General features: G+C 52.4%; 1 protein-coding gene across 3 annotated transcripts in view; it reads left to right on the forward strand.

Annotated features, from left to right (window-relative positions):
- The first annotated feature begins 4,171 nt into the window (after positions 1 to 4,171).
- Positions 4,172 to 17,350, forward strand: part of Atp9a (ATPase phospholipid transporting 9A (putative)) — a 123,078-nt gene continuing 109,899 nt past the window's right edge. For all 3 annotated transcript variants that reach the window (XM_063248146.1, XM_063248147.1, XM_063248149.1), the window contains exon 1: positions 4,172 to 4,327. In XM_063248146.1, the coding sequence (XP_063104216.1) occupies positions 4,260 to 4,327 (68 nt within the window). In that variant the 5' untranslated portion in view covers positions 4,172 to 4,259. The remainder of the gene's footprint in view (positions 4,328 to 17,350) is intronic.

Below are 17,350 nucleotides of genomic sequence, written 5' to 3' on the forward strand. Positions count from 1 at the left end.
TCTTATTTTGAAACAGGGTCTTGCCACGTTGCTATGTTGCCCTGGTTGGGCTTAAATTGTAATTGTCCTGTTTCAGCCTCCCAGAATGTTGCAATTGTAGGCACATGTCACCATGCCTGGCTCAAGGGTATTTGTTCCCCCTAAAATGTTTACTCATTTTCTGTTTCCCCTGGGAAAATATTTCAAAGGGGGAAAATCATGACTTGGAGGATTTACAACTGAATCATAAGCACGCCCAAACCGTAGTCAGTAAGGAGCGTAGAACTGACAAAGAGCTGGAAAACAAGGACAGGTGGAGAGCTAAACAGTATCACAGCGGGAAAGTTCATTTGCATTTCTCTGAATAAGAATTCTTTGTATTACTATCAATTTTCTAGCGGAAAGGTAAGGAGAAGCCCTGGCCACTCTGAAGGGTGTGCGGTAGAGGTCATTTGCTCCCCTTTCAAGGTCTTTTGCAACCTTGGCCTGGGTGTCATACGCAGCACTAGGGGACTGCCTCTGCCTTGTTTACGGTTACATCCAGGGCCTGGAACTTTCAAAGGCCTCAGCGAAGACTACTAAAATCAATGATTAGATCATCTGTTGATTTTCGCCCAGATGCCTTTAGTTTTGATTTTGGTTTTTTGAGTTGAGGTCTTGCTGTGTAGTTCAGGCTGGACTGAGCTCACTGTGTAGCCCAGGCTGACCTCAGACTCACAGTAATCCTCCTGCCTCAGCCTCCCAAGCAAATGTTGGGATTACAAATGTGGCCTGCCATGCCTGGGTGGGTATTCTCTTTAAAAAAAAAAAAAAAAAGCAGTAGAATGGAATTACTGCCAAGAGACAGAATAGATTTTAAAATTCTCTAACAGAGCCAAGAATAGTGGCCATGCTGTAATCCCAGCACCCTGGTGGATGCCAGCTTGGGCAACTGAACAGGACCATGTCTTCAAATGCAAGCAGCTGGGGATGTAGCTGGGTGATAAAGGTTTCGTCAGCAGCCATGAGGCCCTGGGTTCAATCCCCAAGGAGACGAGGGAGGGAGCAGTCTGTTACTTAAATTACCATACATTCAAACAAGTCCATCTGGAGCCCTGGAGATGTAGCCCAGTGGCCGGGCAGCTGCCAGCGCGGGCGAGGGTTCAATCCCCCCAACACTGAAAAAGAAAGCACCCCCCCCCAAACAGGACCAAAACCACAGCCAAAACACAACCCTCTGCGGTATTTTAACCGAGGCAATTGTGGCTCACATCATGGTGTTTACTCCTGAATTAATGATTCCAGGAGGCATCCTAATGGGAGAGCTTGGTGAGGATTGGTCACATGGCAGATACCACAGCAAGGACTTTTTTTTTTTTTTTTTTTTTTTTTTGTCTTTTTCCTTTTTATCCTTTTTTTGTCTTTTTCCTTTTTCCTTTTACCGGGGATCGAACTCACGACTGCCTGTTTGCCATGCAGGCGCTTATGCCACTGAGCTAAATCCCCAGCCCCAGCAAGGACTTTTGTATCTGTTCTTTTTTTTTTTTTTTTTTTTTTTTTTGTATTTTTATCGGTACCAGGGATCGAACTCATGACCACACGCTTGCAAGGCAGGCGCTTATGCAGCTGAGCTAAATCCCCAGTCCCTTGTATCTGTTCTTATACCAACTCTTTCTTCTCGGCCACCCCAAGCCCTCCTAATGCGGTTTCTTCCTCTAAATGAAGATATCCTTCTAAACATGCTCCACCGACTCATCTACCCATCTAATGGCCAGAGGAGGCCCCACTAGAATTGCCCCATTTTACAGATGAGGAAACTGAGGCCCTGCATAGTTTATAACTTGCCTGTAGTCCCACAGCGAGGAGGTAGCAGATAAAGTCCAGTAGAAGGAAAACACACGATCCAGAGGCAGCTGGAAGACATTTGGAATCCGGATGAGTTTGTTCCTGAAGTGTAGGTGCTACTGTGGTTCATTCGTCACAGGAGGCCATTCTTCCTGCTTTCTGGGTTTCCACACAGGCCTAGCTCCTTGCAAACCTGTGGCTGTGTGGCTGTGGCTGAAGTGTGTATTTCCCCACCTGTGAAGTTGGTTTGATCATTTAGACTTACCAGGGCGGTTAGGTGGATTCAACTTGGATTTTTTGTTTTTTTTTGTCTTTTTCCTTTTTATCGGTACCAGGGATCGAACTCACGACTGCCTGCTTGCAAGGCAGGTGCTTATGCCGCTGAGCTAAATCCCCAGCCCCTCACCTGTTTGTTGTTTTTATTTATTTATTCACTTATTTTTTTTGAGACAGGGTCTAGCTATGTAGTGCAGGCTGGTTTCCAATATACAGCATCCTCCTGTCTCAGCCTCTGGAGTGCTGAGATTATAGGCATGTACCACCATGCCTGACTCCATGCCCATTTTTAGAACCACAGCTCATTTTTTCTGAGTATCAACTGGTGGATTAATATATTATGTTCTCTGTCTTCTTGGAGGTCCACTGGTACCCCAGTGGGCAGCATCAGGGGGAAGAAAGCTTGGGACTGGCAGCTGACCTGAGGATTTGCAGCTGGGGCGTGACCGGGGCCAGGTGTCCATGGAGGTGATGGGAAGGGATGGGACCTACTGTGATACGGTAACCTGTGTTACACTTTCTCCTCTCAACAAGCCTTTATTGAGCGCTGACGCCAAGCCACAGCATACGTGCAGCCTCACCTTAGACACAGCAGGAAGGCAGTGACAAGCTGGACCGACCAGGTCTGTTGGCAGAAGAACACGGCTAGCTCTCCAAAGGTACCATGTAGCAATTTGTAATCGCATGCTTCCTTCCTTTTTTTTTTTTTTTTTTTTTTTTTTTGTCGCGTTCCTTTTTATCGGTACCGGGGATCGAACTCACGACTGCCTGCTTGCAAGGCAGGTGCTTATGCCGCTGAGCTAAATCCCCAGCCCCACATGCTTCCTTTCTTGAGGAACTTCTTTGAGACAGAGTTCACACTCCTTAGCTGAGATCCTCTCTTCTTTCCTCTGCCCAAGTGTCTTAAATACTGGGGTACTTGGTGGCTTGGCCCCATACCTAGTAAACATGTCAAAGCCACCCTACACCAACATGAAGTATCAGCAGCTGCAGCTACTTAAAGGTTTGCTATAGTTACAGTTCATTAGTTTTTATGGTGCCACATTTTGAGACTTCTTAATTACAAGCTGATTTTTAATTTCTGTCCCACTACTTATTACCACCCCCACCCCAAGAAAAAGAAAAATAATTATCAGGTCTCTAGAAAAGCTGTGGGTCCCAGATGCAGTGTGGAGTGTGGCGTGGACATGTAAGGAGTCAGGTGTGTGTGGCTCTGAATCAGACGGAACGTGATTGTGCGTGTGGGCCTGAGTGTGGGTAGATGTGCAAGGCCTAAAAGGTGTGTGTGAGGGGGGCGTGGTGCACGCCTGTAATCTCAGCACCCGGGAGGCTGAGGCAGAAGTGAGTCGAGGCCAAACAACAAAAACCAGAAACAGAAAGTATGGGGGGGGGGGGGCCCTGGGTGTGAGGGAGCTGTGCAGGCACACGAGGAAGAGGCGGCGGTGAGGAATCCAGGTGGCGGGCAGGTGTGGGTGCTGTAAGACAGGGGTTGAGCTGGAAAAGCTGAACTAAGCTGTCTTTGCGACTGGGAATCCTGGGGCCACGCGTGTGAGATGCTCAGCCGTGGACGAGGGAGAGCAAGGTGCGGGCGGCGTTGAGCGTGTATGATGGTGGATGTGCGTGTTGGTGAGCGTGGCAGGTGCCTGTGCACGGAGCACTCCGTGTGCAGGTGAAGGATGAATGTGAGTGCGATGGGTGGGCAAAAAGTGCGCGTGTCAGGGCGAAGGTGGGAGGCTGGGCGGGGTGAGCGGGCGGTGCACGCGCGGTTGCGGGGCGCGGCGGCGGCAGGGCGCGCGCGCGCACGGCCGGGCGTGGGCGGGGGGCGCGTGGCCGGGTGGGCGCGCGTGGGGGGCGCGCGGCGCGGGCCGGGGGCGGGGACACTGCGGCAGCGGCGGCGACCGTGAGCACGCGGGCCGGCCGCCCCCCGAGGCAGGCGCGGCGCGGAGCGAGCAGGCGCGGAGCTCGGGCCCATGGTGCGCCCGTGTCCCTCCGTGGGGCCGCGCGGGCGGCTCCGCGCGTGGCCCGGCGCTCGCGACCTCGCCCCGTCGCTGCGGGCCCGGCCCGCCCGCTGCCGCCGCCTCCTCCCCCGGGGCGGTGCGGCGCCGGCGGGCGGCGGCGCGGAGGCCGGGCCGGGCGGTGGCGCGGGGGGCGCGGCGGCCAAGGCGGGCGGCGCCGGCGACATGACGGACAACATCCCGCTGCAGCCGGTGCGCCAGAAGAAGCGGATGGACAGCAGGCCGCGCGCCGGGTGAGTGGGCCCGGCCGCGCCCTCCTTTGTCCGCGGCCGGAGCCGGAGCCGGAGCCGGGCGGGTGGAGTCCGGGCCGCACGGTGCCGCGCTCTGCAGTCGCCCTGGGCGCGCGGCCGGCGGGAGGAGGGAGGGCCTGGTCCCGGGAGGCTCCGGCCCGGTCTGACCCTGGGCCCTTCCGTGCGCAGCCTCCTGCGGGAGCCCCCGAGGCCTGCTGGGCCCCGGGGTTCGCACGCGCGTGGCGTCTGGGCCAGCTGCGCCTTTCGGGCGCGTTATTGTTTTGCGATCGCCCCGGGTCGTGGTCACCGCGACCCGAAATGTGCGCGCCGAGCGTCGCGCTCCCGCGTGTGGGCGAGGGGTCCCCGCCGGCCCGGCCACCCCGAGACCACCTGCTCCGACCCGCACCGGCCAGACGGTGGGAGGGGCGCCTGCTGCCCAGTGGCGGCACTGACGCCCGTGCCTCCCGGGCTGGGGGCAGGAGCCCCAGGCTGGGGCAGGATTCGCCACCTGCTGTGCAGTTTCTGGGGCGTGGAAGGGGGGGGGTGGGTTGGTTTCACCTCCCTCGGGGAGAGCAGCCGGGTTGGAGAGCCGCTCGGGGGTGGCAGTGACCTGTTGAGGGTTTGGGAGACCGTGGCGGTGCTCGAAACGCACCTCATTTGGGAAGAAGGTGGCGCCGGCGACTTGGGGGGAGCGGGGAGAATGCTGGTGCCCGGGCCCGCCCGCACCTGTCAATCAGAGCCCTCGGGGCGGGGCCCGGGCCGTGCGCGGCCCTCCGCACAGGTGAGGGCGATGCCCATTGATGGCTGGGACCCTGCTGGGCGGGGCCTGCGGGTTAGCCCCGCCCTCCGGGCTTCCGGCGGCCGCTGACGCCAGGTTGGAGCCGGGCAGGCTCCTCCTCCCTGGCCAGGTGTCGTGGGAAGCAGACGGCGCCAGCTGCTGTCCGGTGGGGTCTTTGTCCCTGGTGTCCCTGACTCCTCCTGGGAGGAGGCCTCACAGAGGAGCAACCGAGCTGGACGCGGCCCGGGTCACCCGCCCCACGCAGTTGCGCGCTGCTGCCTTGCACATTCCGTGGTTCGATTGCTTTTGCTCTTTGGCTTCCTGGGCAGGGAGAGGAACGCAGCTGCCAGGAGGACGCCCAGCCAGTGAGCTGCGTCCCTCGCCACTCTCCGTGTCTCAGTGGTGCAGTTCCCCAGAGCGCTGCCCGGACAGTGCCTGCGCTCGGAATTCCGATGAGTTAGGGCGATCAGCAGATTGTGAAGTCCGGGGGTGATTCATGCGTGCCATGAACAAGGTGAGCTGGCCCCTCAGGGCAGGGGCAGCTCCAGGTGATTGGGAAACTGAGTTAACAAGGTGTGGCCAGCGCCTGTCCTGTCTGCGTTGGAATCATCCCCCGAATGTGGACCTTACAATGAGACTGGGGTAGGACCATGTGTATCTGTTGTCGACATTCTGTGTCCAGGCATTCAGTCTGCTGATTGGAAAGTGCCTGGAAAGACATTGTTTCTGTACTGCTCAGGCAGTGTTTTTCCTGCCCTTAGTCCCTACACGATACAATGTAACAACTCTGTGCAAAGCGTGTACACTGCCTTAGGTGTCCCAAGGCACCTAGAGATTATGAATGTGTGGAGGTCGCAGGTTCTGTGCAAATACAATGCTGTTAAAAGACACTTTGAGTGCCCTCACATTTGGGTACCCAGGGAGTCCCTGGAACCAGGCACCTGGGTACTGCGGATGACTGTGCTTTTTAAAGTTCCTTTGCTGATGTTACTTATTTATTTGTAGTACTGGGAATTGAACCTCAGGCTTTTCACCGAGTTGCATCCCCAGCCCTTCTAATTTTTTGAGACGAGGTCTCCCTGAATTTCCTAGGTGGGAATTTAGGATCCTCCTGCCTCACTTCCTCAATGCTGGGATTTACAGGCCCCTTCCCTGGACACTCTGTTAATACCGCAGCCCCAGAGGAAGTGATGCTAGTGATAAAGTGTCTAATTGGTATTAGAGGCAGGAACACACCTCCGACACCTTTTAAAGTTTGCCAGCTTTGGGACTGATTTATTCCCTAGACAGTGACATGGACTCAGATTTAAGTCAGGTCTGCATTTGTGTGAATGTCCTTGTGTAATCTACGTATAGGGGGTGGCACCAGCAAGGTGGAAATCCTTAACAGGGAAAGGTTTCGGGAGAGATAACCGCGGTGGTGGTGGGTGGGGAGGAGATTAGCTGAAGGGGAAGCTAACTTGGTGGGCAGCGTGCTCTGCTGCGCCCTTGAGATAAGCTCAGTGTCCATCCCTGCAGAGGTCCTGGGAGCGCTTGGGCTTCATTTCTCTGTTTCAGGAGGAAACTAAGATTCGGTACCATTAAGTCATCTGCGTAGGGTCTGGAGATCATCAGTGAGAGGGCGTGGATTTAAACTGCTACAGATTTCACCTGATGGTTCTGCACAGCAAAGCTTCAGCACGGATTGGAGGAGTCTGACAAAAACCCAAGAAAAAAAAAAGCTGCATGCCCCAGTTGGCAGAGTGATGTCAGTGCTGGCTCAGGGTTGTAGTGTGGTTGCTGGGGAATTCCTCAGGGCCTGAAATTCATTTCTTTCTAGAAGTTGTTACCTCATCCTGAGGAGAAGACATGGATGGCAGGAAAAAAGGCTACATTGTGGAAACCATTGTATCATGTCATGCCTGTTGCTTCTGGCTGAATAGATTTTGGTGTTTTGGTTTGGTTTGGTTTTTTGGTCTTTTTGAGACAGGGTCTCAGTATGCAGTTCAGGCTGGCCTCAAACTCACAACACTCCACCTGCCCCATCTTCCAGGTGCTGGGGTTACAGATGTGCACCACCATGCTCGGCTTCATTTTTCATTTTGAGATAGGTTCTTGTGAAGTCACTTGAATAACCTAAAGCTGGGCTGGAATTTGCAGTCCTCCTCCTTCAACCTTTCAGTGTGCTGGGATCACAGATGTACATGCTGCCTGCCTAGAATTCCTGGGGTTTTTTTTTTTTTCATGTTGAACAAGGATAATTTGATGTATTTGTACTTGGGACACAGGAGGTTTTGGGTTGTGAGAAAGAGCTGAGTGTTGTGCAGTGTGGTGGTGCACACTTGTAATCCCAGCACTTGGGAGGCTGAGGCAGGAGGATTGCTCCGAGTTTGAGGCCAACCTGGGCAACATAGTTCAAAGCCAACCTGAACTACAGAGTAACACTCTGTCTCAAAACAAAAACAAAAAACTCCCACAAAAACAAAGCAAAAAAAAAGAACTATTTAGGTATATATTCCACAGTTTTTCTTTTTTAAGATAGCCTTGTAACATATAACAAAATATATTACTAACAAAAAAATAGAATATATTATTGTCATATATTATTATACGGTTCATTGACTTTTCTTTTAAAGTACCTTTCAAGCAGGATGTGGTGGCATGCATCTGTAATCCCAGGACTGGGGAGGCCGAGGCAGGACAGTTGCCACGAATTCAAGTCCAACCGGGGCTCCATAGTAAGATGTTGTCTCAGAAAAACAAAATGAAAGAACCAAAAAAAAAATTAGCTTTACAGAGTTTTACAGCCATCACAGCTGTCCAGTTTGTTGCTTTGTGATGCTGAACATCAAATGCAGGGTTAGTAGAGGCTGCTGGGCAAGCGCTCTGCCCCTGAGCTACACCCCCGTCCCACTGGCCAGTCTGAACACTTAGGCCCCCAAAGTCCCTGCCTGCTTCTTTGTAGTTAATCCCTCCTCCTGCAGATTCCAGGCAAGGAGGTCTGGAGTGTCTGTTCTTCTGTTTCCATAAATTTGCCTGTTTTGAGACTTCATATGAATGAGTCATACTTTGTTACTGGAGTGTGTCTGTGTGTGTGTGTGTGTGTGTGTGTGTGTGTGATTTAGCACAGTGTTTGGAAATTCGTATTTAGTAGAATTCCACTGTGCTCTGGCACCTTGCTTTTTCTCCTCTTGGGGTTGGACATGTAGGTGGATTCCAGCTTTGGTTGTGAGGATCACAGCTGAAGCCCCTGTCGCGTGTCTGCTGTGGGTGGCTGAGGTCCCGCATGTCGGCCCCTCACCTCCCTCTCTCTGGTGGCTGAATCCTGCGGGGGCTCGCTGGGCTTCTTCCTCTTCTCCGCTCCCTCCCTGCCCTCAGCCTATATGACCTCACTCCCCTGGAGGAGCGAAATCTTCCTTTCCCTACCTGCCCCAAACTCCCAGTGAGGTGTGATGGTGCATGTCTATAATGCTAGCACGTGGGAGGCTGAGGCAGGAGGATCGCTGTGAGTTGGACGCCAGGCTGAGATACTAACGTGAGTTCAAAGCCAGCCTGAACTGCATAGTGAAATCCCCTCTCAGAAAGGCAAAACAGTTCCTGTCTTGTTCCAACCAGCAGCGGGCCCTCCTCCCAAGACCTGTGAGTCACCCCCTTAGTGCTGCCACCCACCAAGTCAGCACTGTCCTCGTCCCCACCTCTGTGGCCCTGGCTACCGCCTGCCCTCACAGCCCATCATGACCTCAGACCCCGCTGTGGCATCCAGTTCTGCGAAGCCCCGAAGTGTCGTGGCTGCCAGCCTCTCGGGGCCATGTGTGTTCTAAATGAAAGTAGCTCAAATTGAGGGACTTGGGGCCGGGGCATAGCATGTGTGAAGCCTTGGGTTCCATCCGCAGTGGTGCAGGGAGAGAACCACACCTAACAGACCCCAGAATAAAATCAGTACAATTTAGTAAGATGAAAAATTCAGCTGTGTAGTGGTACTCGGCACATTGGTGTATACAGAACCCACACGGGGCCGGGGCCTGCCCGGTAGGCTTGGGCAGACACTGAGCACGTGGTTACCACACGCACTGCTGCTGTGGCCCTTGCCTGACCTGCCTATGTCTGGCTACTCATCCTGGGCGTTGTGTCTCCCTGCTTGGCCCCTTTGTGCCACAGGCCCTTTGCACATGCTGTGCCTGGTGCAGGCTCTGCAAATATGCAGATATGCAAATATGCTGCACCTGGTGTGTCCTCTGCCTTCTCCCCCTGGCTTCTGTCAGGCCCCATGTGAACATCTTACCTACTTTTGCTGACTGGAGGGCAACTTCTACTCTAGGAGCCTCATCTTGCTCCTTAAAAATGATCCCATGACTGGAAATGTCCTGGGGCCCCCACTGGATCTTTGTCCCATTCCACAGGAGCTGGAGGGGCAGAGGAAGGACATCTCAGAAAGGGGGTCCCTTTCGGGGGTGCAGGCAGAGGGCTGTGGGATCTGCTCACACTGAGCCAGATCCCAGATCCAGACCACGTGATGAGTGTGTGTTTGGGAGTGCGTGGCAGGAGCAGGGGACACCAGCAAGATCTCCCTGGGGGCCCTGGGGGCCCTGGGTGTGCCTCGTCCTGGTTTTCTTCACTGATGGAAATCAGTTTGGAGGAGGTGAGGCTTGGAGAAGACTTTGTTTTTCATGCACGTGAGACCTGTATTCCCATCAGGGAAGGCTGTTTTGGTAGAAGTATGCTCTATGCTCTTTACGGCGGGACCAGCCTGTCAGGGCTGTGAGAGGGACGGAGAGAGCCAGGTGTGAGGGAGGCTGAGCAGGAGGGTTACAAGTTTGAGTCCTGGAGACTGGAGGCAGGCCCGGCCAGGCCACGTGGGAATGACATCAGGGTGACAGGAGGCGGGAGCCTGCCCTTCCCGGGGTTTCCAGGGCAAAGGCCTGGCAGAGTGACAGCGCACGGCCAGCTGGCTCTGTCAGTTCCATGCTTCCAGTACCAGGAAGGTCGCCTGGTGCCTGGTGCCTGGCCCGGGATGATGGAGGCAGAGGGCGGCAGTCTCTGGGTCAGCTCCAGACAATCACTCTATGCTCCCCGTGAGGCCCGTGGTCCTGACGACCCAGCTGCTGCCCAGGGCAGGGGCTCCCCAGCCTGCGGGGTGTTCTAAGGGGAGAGAAGATTGCAGTATAAAGGAAATGACAAATTACTTACACTATGTCTTAGTTACTTTTTCTCTTGTTGCTGAGACAAAATATCTGACATCCCAGTTAAAGGGGGAAAGGTTTATTTAGTCCAGTTTGTCGAGGTGCTGGTCCACAGTCAGCAGGGTGGCATGGTGGAGGGTGACCGTTCATGGTGGAAGATGGCAAGGCACCGAGAAGGGAAGAGGGACAAGCCGCTTTCAGTGCGACCCAGAAAGGCTGTGGGCGTGCCTGCCCTCCTGCCTGCCTGCCGGGGTCCCCTACCCGGGCTCCTGCTGGCTGCCCCTGGAGACAGGGAGGGGCCTCTTGTGCCAGTCCGCACAGGAGTACGTGGCCACATGAGCTCAGTCGTATCCACACATCCGGGACAGGTGGGCAGGAGGCGCCAGGCGGGGCTTCGGCTGCTGCTGTGTCATCCGAGATGCAAATGGAAAAGCCAGCGGTGGGCGGGGACTCCTGGGCCTCCCTCGGGATGGCGGGGGTGCCTGCGCAGCACTGCGGAGGTGCTTGCGCGGCAGTGTTGGGGGGCTTGCGCGGCAATGTTGGGGTGCTTGCGCGGCAATGTTGGGATGCTTGTGTAACACGCTGGGGTGCTTTGTTGCAGTACCGGGGCCATGCTTCGTGCGAGGCAAGTCCCTAGAGCTCAGCTGCATGTGCAGCCCCCACACTGGGTTACTGTAGCAGGAGGAAAGACAGATTGTAGCGTTGGATTGGGTGTCCGCGTCGCTCCCGCGTCCGCAGAGAAAGCCCAGGTCGGGCTTCCTCGGGGCTCTTTGTTTCAGCCGAATGACGAATGACGTTTGCTTGTTTTCTCTTCATGGTGATGGCAGGCAGGCTAAAAGATGTCCTTTTAAGTAAAAAGGGCTTTGGGTTTAAAGTGAAGTCACAGTCCTGGGGCAGCGAGGGGCCCCCAGGGTACCCCTGAGATGTTAGGGCGTGGCCTGGGGTAACCCGACTGGGAAAGAACCAGTTCTACACTCCTGCCCACAAACTGCAAAGCGTTGGGTTTTGTCGAGTTATTCATGAAAAACATGATTTAAACTTGGATGGCCCATTACCAGGGTGACCCGGAACCTTTCTGGTTTGTTTTTCAGTCTTGGGAGTTGAATCCTGGCCTGGTACCCCTTGGCTACACCCTGGCTCTTCCCATTTGCAAGGTTGCTCAGGCTAGGTTCAAACTGGTGATCCTCTTGCCTCAGCCTCTTGAGTAGCTAGAATTATAAGCTTGTGTCACCATACCAGGCTGTGACTGGGAAATCGGGAAAAAAAAAAACCAGGAAAAATCCCTGAATTTCTAGTGAGATTATAGAATAGCAGTGGTTAATATCTTGTGTATTGTTATCTTTTTAAAATTTTTAGCGCCCGGAATTTAGCTCAGGGTTTCAAGTACTTGCCTGAGTTTGATTCTCCAGTACCAATAAATAAGTTGGTAAATAAATAAAATTTTATTTTGTTTTTATTTTTTGGTACCAGACTCGAACTTAGGACCTTATGCTTGCCACGCAGGTGCTGTGCTGCTGAGATAAATCCCCGGCCCCTGTAAATTTTATTTTAAAAAGAAAATTCAAAAGATAATAGGATAACAATGGTTAATATATTACATATTGTTGTCTTTAAATTAATTACTCAGCGTACAACTATTAGCATTTAATTGTTCAGACTGTATTAGCACTAGCCTATGTGTCTGTGTACATACACATATACAAAGGGTTACTTATCCCCCGCCTTCCTGCAGAATGGGTTTTTTCCCTATTTCACAGTATGTATTATGGACTTATTTACTCTTTCAGCTTCTTGTACTAGGCAGACAATGCGATGTTTACACATGTGAGTCTGATTTATTTCACTTAGGGTTGGGGCCTCTAGCTGCATCCGTTATCTATAAAATCCTCAAGTTTATCTTTATAGCTGGGTAGTACTCCATTGTATAAAAATACCAGATCTTGTTTATCCATTCCACGGCGGATGGGCATTTGGGTGGTTTCCAGGACTTAGCTATCACACATTGTGCTGCTGTAAACATGGGTGCACGCATATCGCTGTGATGTGGTGTTTTAAGTCTGGGAAGATACCCGGGGGCAATAGCTGGGTCAAATGGAAACTCCAGGCTGAATTTTCTGAGGCGTCTTGTTTGGGGGGTCTTAATGTTGCATTTATTTTCATCTGAGCAGTTTGAGGGGCCGGAGGGAGAAGAAAGTTGACAGGGACTCCTGGGGGAGGGGGCTGGTGGGAGCGGAGAGTGGGCCGAGAGGGGTCTGGGTGCACTTCCTGCCCGGGGTGGGGTGGGCGGATCTGCCCTCTGTGGCATTTGCCTGGTGCCAGAGAATACTCTGCTGGCTGCTGTCCCCAAAGAGGAAGCCGCGTGTGGCGTCAGCAGCATCTCGCTCACAGCACGGCCTGGCAGGCGTGGCCGCCCCTGCTGGGTGTTTGGCAGTGACAGAGGTGCCCCATGGTGGGGACTGTCCCCTGCCCTGTGGATATTAACAGAACCCCCAGCTGGACCTGCCAGATACCAGTGGCACTCCCACATGTACTGTAATGACCAAAATGCTTCCAGGCCTAAACAGAGTCCCCTAAAGGAACAGATTTGGTGGGTGGGAGTGCTTCCTGGATGCCTGAGTGCTCACAGTGAGAGGCCGCGTTCCTGTCGTCCTTTTAAGGTGACTCATCTGGCTTAAAATACTGAAGAAAACCGGTTGGGCCTGAAATTCACATCTGGACGATGGTTCTTGACTTGGAGCCCAGCTTTCTGGCTTAGTGATGGAGGGAGCTGTGAGCTGTCAGCAGAGGGACGTGGGGATGTCACGTCCAGCCCTTTTACTGCTCCAGTCCCTGACCTCCTCTGTGCCTGCATTTGGAGGTTAGGCCGTAAAAGAGGTGACAAGTTAAAATGAGGCCATTAGGGTGGGTCCCCCAGCCTGGCTGGGGCCCTTACAAGAGGTGAGGACTCCAAGACTCCAGAGGAGGCCCCAGCCAAGGATGGGCCATCTGCAAGCCAAGGAGAGAGGCGTGGGGACAGCCTTGCAGACCCCTTGGTCTTGGGCTCCCAGCTGCATCCAGCCTGGTACAAAATGAGTTCCTGTGCTTTGAGCTCTTGCCTGTGATAGCAAAGCCATACACACAGCTTTTCTCTTCCTGGTATTTTGGCAGAGGTGGGACCTTCAGTATTATTAATAAACCTTTGTTTCAGTTTATCATTGCTGTAGGCAGGTCAGACTTGATTCTCCTGCCTCAGCCTCCTGAGTGCCAGTGTTAGTGCCTGCACCATCACACCTGAAACCATTGTTTTAATTTGATGTCCCTGGCGGTTTGATTTAGGCAGTCCTGCCTCGGATACCGTCTGTAAGTATACTGCAAAGTTGCGTGGACTAGAACCGGGCCCTCCGTACCCCTTGTAGGAGCACCCTAGCAGGGTCTGCAGGGTGCGGCTCTGACCTCAGATGTTTCCTGGTGGTAAAGGGTTTACAGGAGTCACAGTTCCTGCTTTTGTTTGGTGTGGCTGGTTGACGTGTCACCGCGGTCGTGCTGATTGAACAAGAACAGAAGCGGTCGCCCGGCCACCACTAGTCCTACGTGTCTTAGGAGCCAGGCGTGGTTTTATATGGATCCATACACTGAGTGCTTTTTACAGCCCCATTTTACAAATGGGGGAAGTGAGCAACAGAGTGTTTTTTCCTTTTGGAATAGTTTTAGTGCAGAATGACAAATATGCGATAGTCTTAGTCAGCTGCTCTTTGCTGGGACAGAGTGCCTGATGCCCAAAGGTTAAAAGAGAAAGATTTATTTAGCTCATGGCTTGTAGAGGTTCAGTCCATAGCTGTCTGACTCTAAGGCAGGGCGACATGGCAGAGGGCATCAGGGAGCAGAAACAGCCACGACGGGGCAGGCGGGAGGCAGCGAGCCTTACCCCCTTTCCCCTTTCTGTTGCATCCACACTACGAGCATATTGGTTGGAGTCACCCACACCAGGAGGGGCTTCCCTCTTCACACCCAGAACTACGGGGAGCCCGCTGCTGGACTGATCCAGCGTCACACACGTTCCAACAGGCTACTTTCAAAGACCCCCCTGTAAACACATGAAGCTTTGGGGGGAGATCTAGATGTAAATCATAACATTTAATTTTTTAAAAGATTAAAATTTTAATTTGAATATATACAGCAAATAAAATACATGCGGCTTGGTGCCCATTCCTATTAGTTTTTTCCTTTTGTTTTGTTTGGTACTGGGGATTGAACTCACATCCTTGAGGGTAGATGCTTATGCTACTGAGCTCAATCCCCAGCCCCTCCCTATTAGTTTTTGTGCAGTGTCCATTTTTATTTTTTATTTTTTTGCTTTTTCCTTTTTACCAGTACCAGGGATCGAACTCACAACTGCCTGCTTGCAAGGCAGGCGCTTATGCCATTGAGCTAAATCCCCAGCCCCGCAATGTCCATTTTTATAAATAAACTGATTAAAACATTATGCATTCATACACAAAGAGAGTGCAGAAATTGTAAGTCCAGAGCCTGATGAATACATTCATGAGCCGGCAGCAGGCAAAGCTATTGGTAGCCTGCTCGGGCTCTTAGCTCTCATTTAACCCATTTCCTGTATTCTCACAGCACAGATTAGCTTTTTGCTTTTTTGTTTTCATTCTTTTAGTGTTGGGGATGGAACCCATGACATCATGCATGCTAAGCAAGTGCTGTGCCACTGAGCTACACCCCCACCTCCCAGACAGTAGTTTTGTTTGATTTTTTTGCTCTCCTACAGTAGAGACTGCACCCAAGGCCTTCTCAGTGAGTGACCCTAACCCTTTACTACTTTATTTATTTTTTTTAATTTTGAGATAGTCTCATTAAATTACTTAGGCTGGATTTGAGCTTAGAGTCTTCCTGCTTCAGCCTCCTGAGTAGCTAGGATTACAGAGAATGGACCACTATACCACTCGTTTGACCTTAATATTTTATATAAATGGGATCAGGCAACATCAGCGGTTAGCACCTGGCTCTTTCTGTTTGTTCTGAAATGCTCACAGGGTTGAGCCTGTCTTGTATGTATTTAGGGGTCATGTGGTCCTGTTGCCCTGTAGCTGTCGTTTGACTTAGTCCCTTTGCTCTGCTGTAACAAAGCAGCACAGCCGGGGCCCCAGCAGGAAGTGTGCTTCTCAGCCGGAGGCTGGGAGTGCGGCCTGAGATGCGGGTGAGCACGGATGAGGCTGTGGCAAGGTCCCTCCAGCACTGTCCTCACAGGGACCCTGAGGCTGCCTGCTGCAGTGTGTTTTATAGCCCTGCTTCTTGAGGGCGGCACCTGGATACCTGTGAGCGGCTGGGCTCCTTACAGCCCGCCTCATCCTTTCATCCTGGGTGGGTGTGGATTTCTAGGGAACCCAGGCACCCAGGCCACAGTCCCCAGGTGGGCACATGCAGTGATCTGTTTACACTGCTACTCTCCATGGATGTCTGGCTCACTTTCAGTTTTTGTTTTTCTTTCTTTCTTTCTTTTTTTTTTTTTTTTTTGTCTTTTTCGTTTTTTTATCGGTACCAGGGATCGAACTCACGACTGCCTGCTTGCAAGGCAGGCGCTTATGCCACTGAGCTAAATCCCCAGCACCCCAGTTTTTGTTTTTCTAAATTTAAAAAATGTTTACATTTACTGCATGGTACAGTGCATATAAATGATAGGGAATTGGTGTAGCAAATAACAGCATTCTTTGTACCCCCCTTCCCCTAATTCTAGATTTGGTGGGTTTTCCTCCCCCAGAGGATGCTGTTCTGCATCCTCACCAACACTTGGTAAGATCCCCCTTTCCTATTTCAGCTATTCTGATGGGAATGCAGTACTTACGTGACATTAACTCTGCTTTTGTGATTGGAGAGTGACTTCCTTTTCTGTATCCAGACTTACACCGTAGATGTACAAGTCAGCCCCAGATTGGACACACTGAGCCTCAAGGGGCAAAATTGCTACATCCAAGTAGCTTCTTTTCCAGGGCCTCACCAGCATCTCTCTTGTGGAGTGGTTTATGTGAGGAGGCCAGCCGAGGGGAAGTACACTGTATTGTCCTTTAATTGAAAGATGAATGTGTGTATAAGAAAAATTAGAGTGCAGAGAAGAGCAATAAAGGAAATAACAGTGTTGCTTTCCCTGCAAAGCCAGCCACAATTAACCCAAACATTTCAGCAGCTGCTTTCTGCTTGGCTGGCTCCTGGGGATACATTGTTTTTGAATCAGTTATGTGACACATTGTGTTTTTATATTTTGCTTTTTCCGCTTTGCATTTAAACCCATTTTGTATAACAGTATCCTTGCAAATGACATTTTAAATGCCCCTGGGGCACTGGGCAGTGGCTCAGTGGTAGAGACACATTTACCTTGCTCCAGGCCTGGGTCCCCCCCCCCCCATGTCACCCCGAGAAAGGAGAACAGGACAGCGCGGTATTTGCTGGAGTCCACAGCTGCAGTTGACTCTGCCAGTGTCTTCTGTTTTCACAAGTCGGATGTGTTCATTCCGAATGCTGCTGCCCAAAGCAGTCACTCCAGAGAGAACCTGGAGAAGCTGCTTACAGGGGTGGTCAGCCATGCCCGCAGAGCAGTGCGCACAGAGCAGTTGCCGGTGCGGCTCTGCAGAAAGCCAGCGCTGGCATTTGGGTGTTTCCAAGGGCTGCCGGCTATTGGGGAGGGCATGCAGAACCCGATTTTTACAGTCACAAAGAAGGTAACAGAAATTTATAGCGTGAAGACTAAAAATAGTTCAGCTCATTCACCCATTGATTTACTCTAAATATTTACTGCACACTGGCTCTGGCCTCGATAGCTTTAAAGCTGGGCAAGCGCCTACACTCCAGCCGCACCGGCGGTCAGCATGCTGGGAGAGCTTCCTTCACTCTGCCTCCTGTCCCGTGCCGCGTCCCAGGCCTAGGGACCTTCAGTGGGTCACTGTGTGCCTTTCTGCCTTGTCCAGTCCTAGGACTGTTGTTCCGTTCCCAGGAAGGTGAGGCTCAGGGGTTAGGACTAGCCCAGGGTCGCATAGCACTTAGGCTGCTGCCTTCCTTCCTCCTGTTCTTGGGGTGCGGGCTTCCCGTCTGCTTACTCTTCAAAGGAGCCTG

The sequence above is a fragment of the Cavia porcellus genome, unplaced genomic scaffold (assembly GCF_034190915.1).
Source record: "Cavia porcellus strain 051 isolate PalLab524CR breed Dunkin Hartley unplaced genomic scaffold, mCavPor4.1 scaffold_5, whole genome shotgun sequence".
NCBI lineage: Eukaryota > Metazoa > Chordata > Mammalia > Rodentia > Caviidae > Cavia > Cavia porcellus.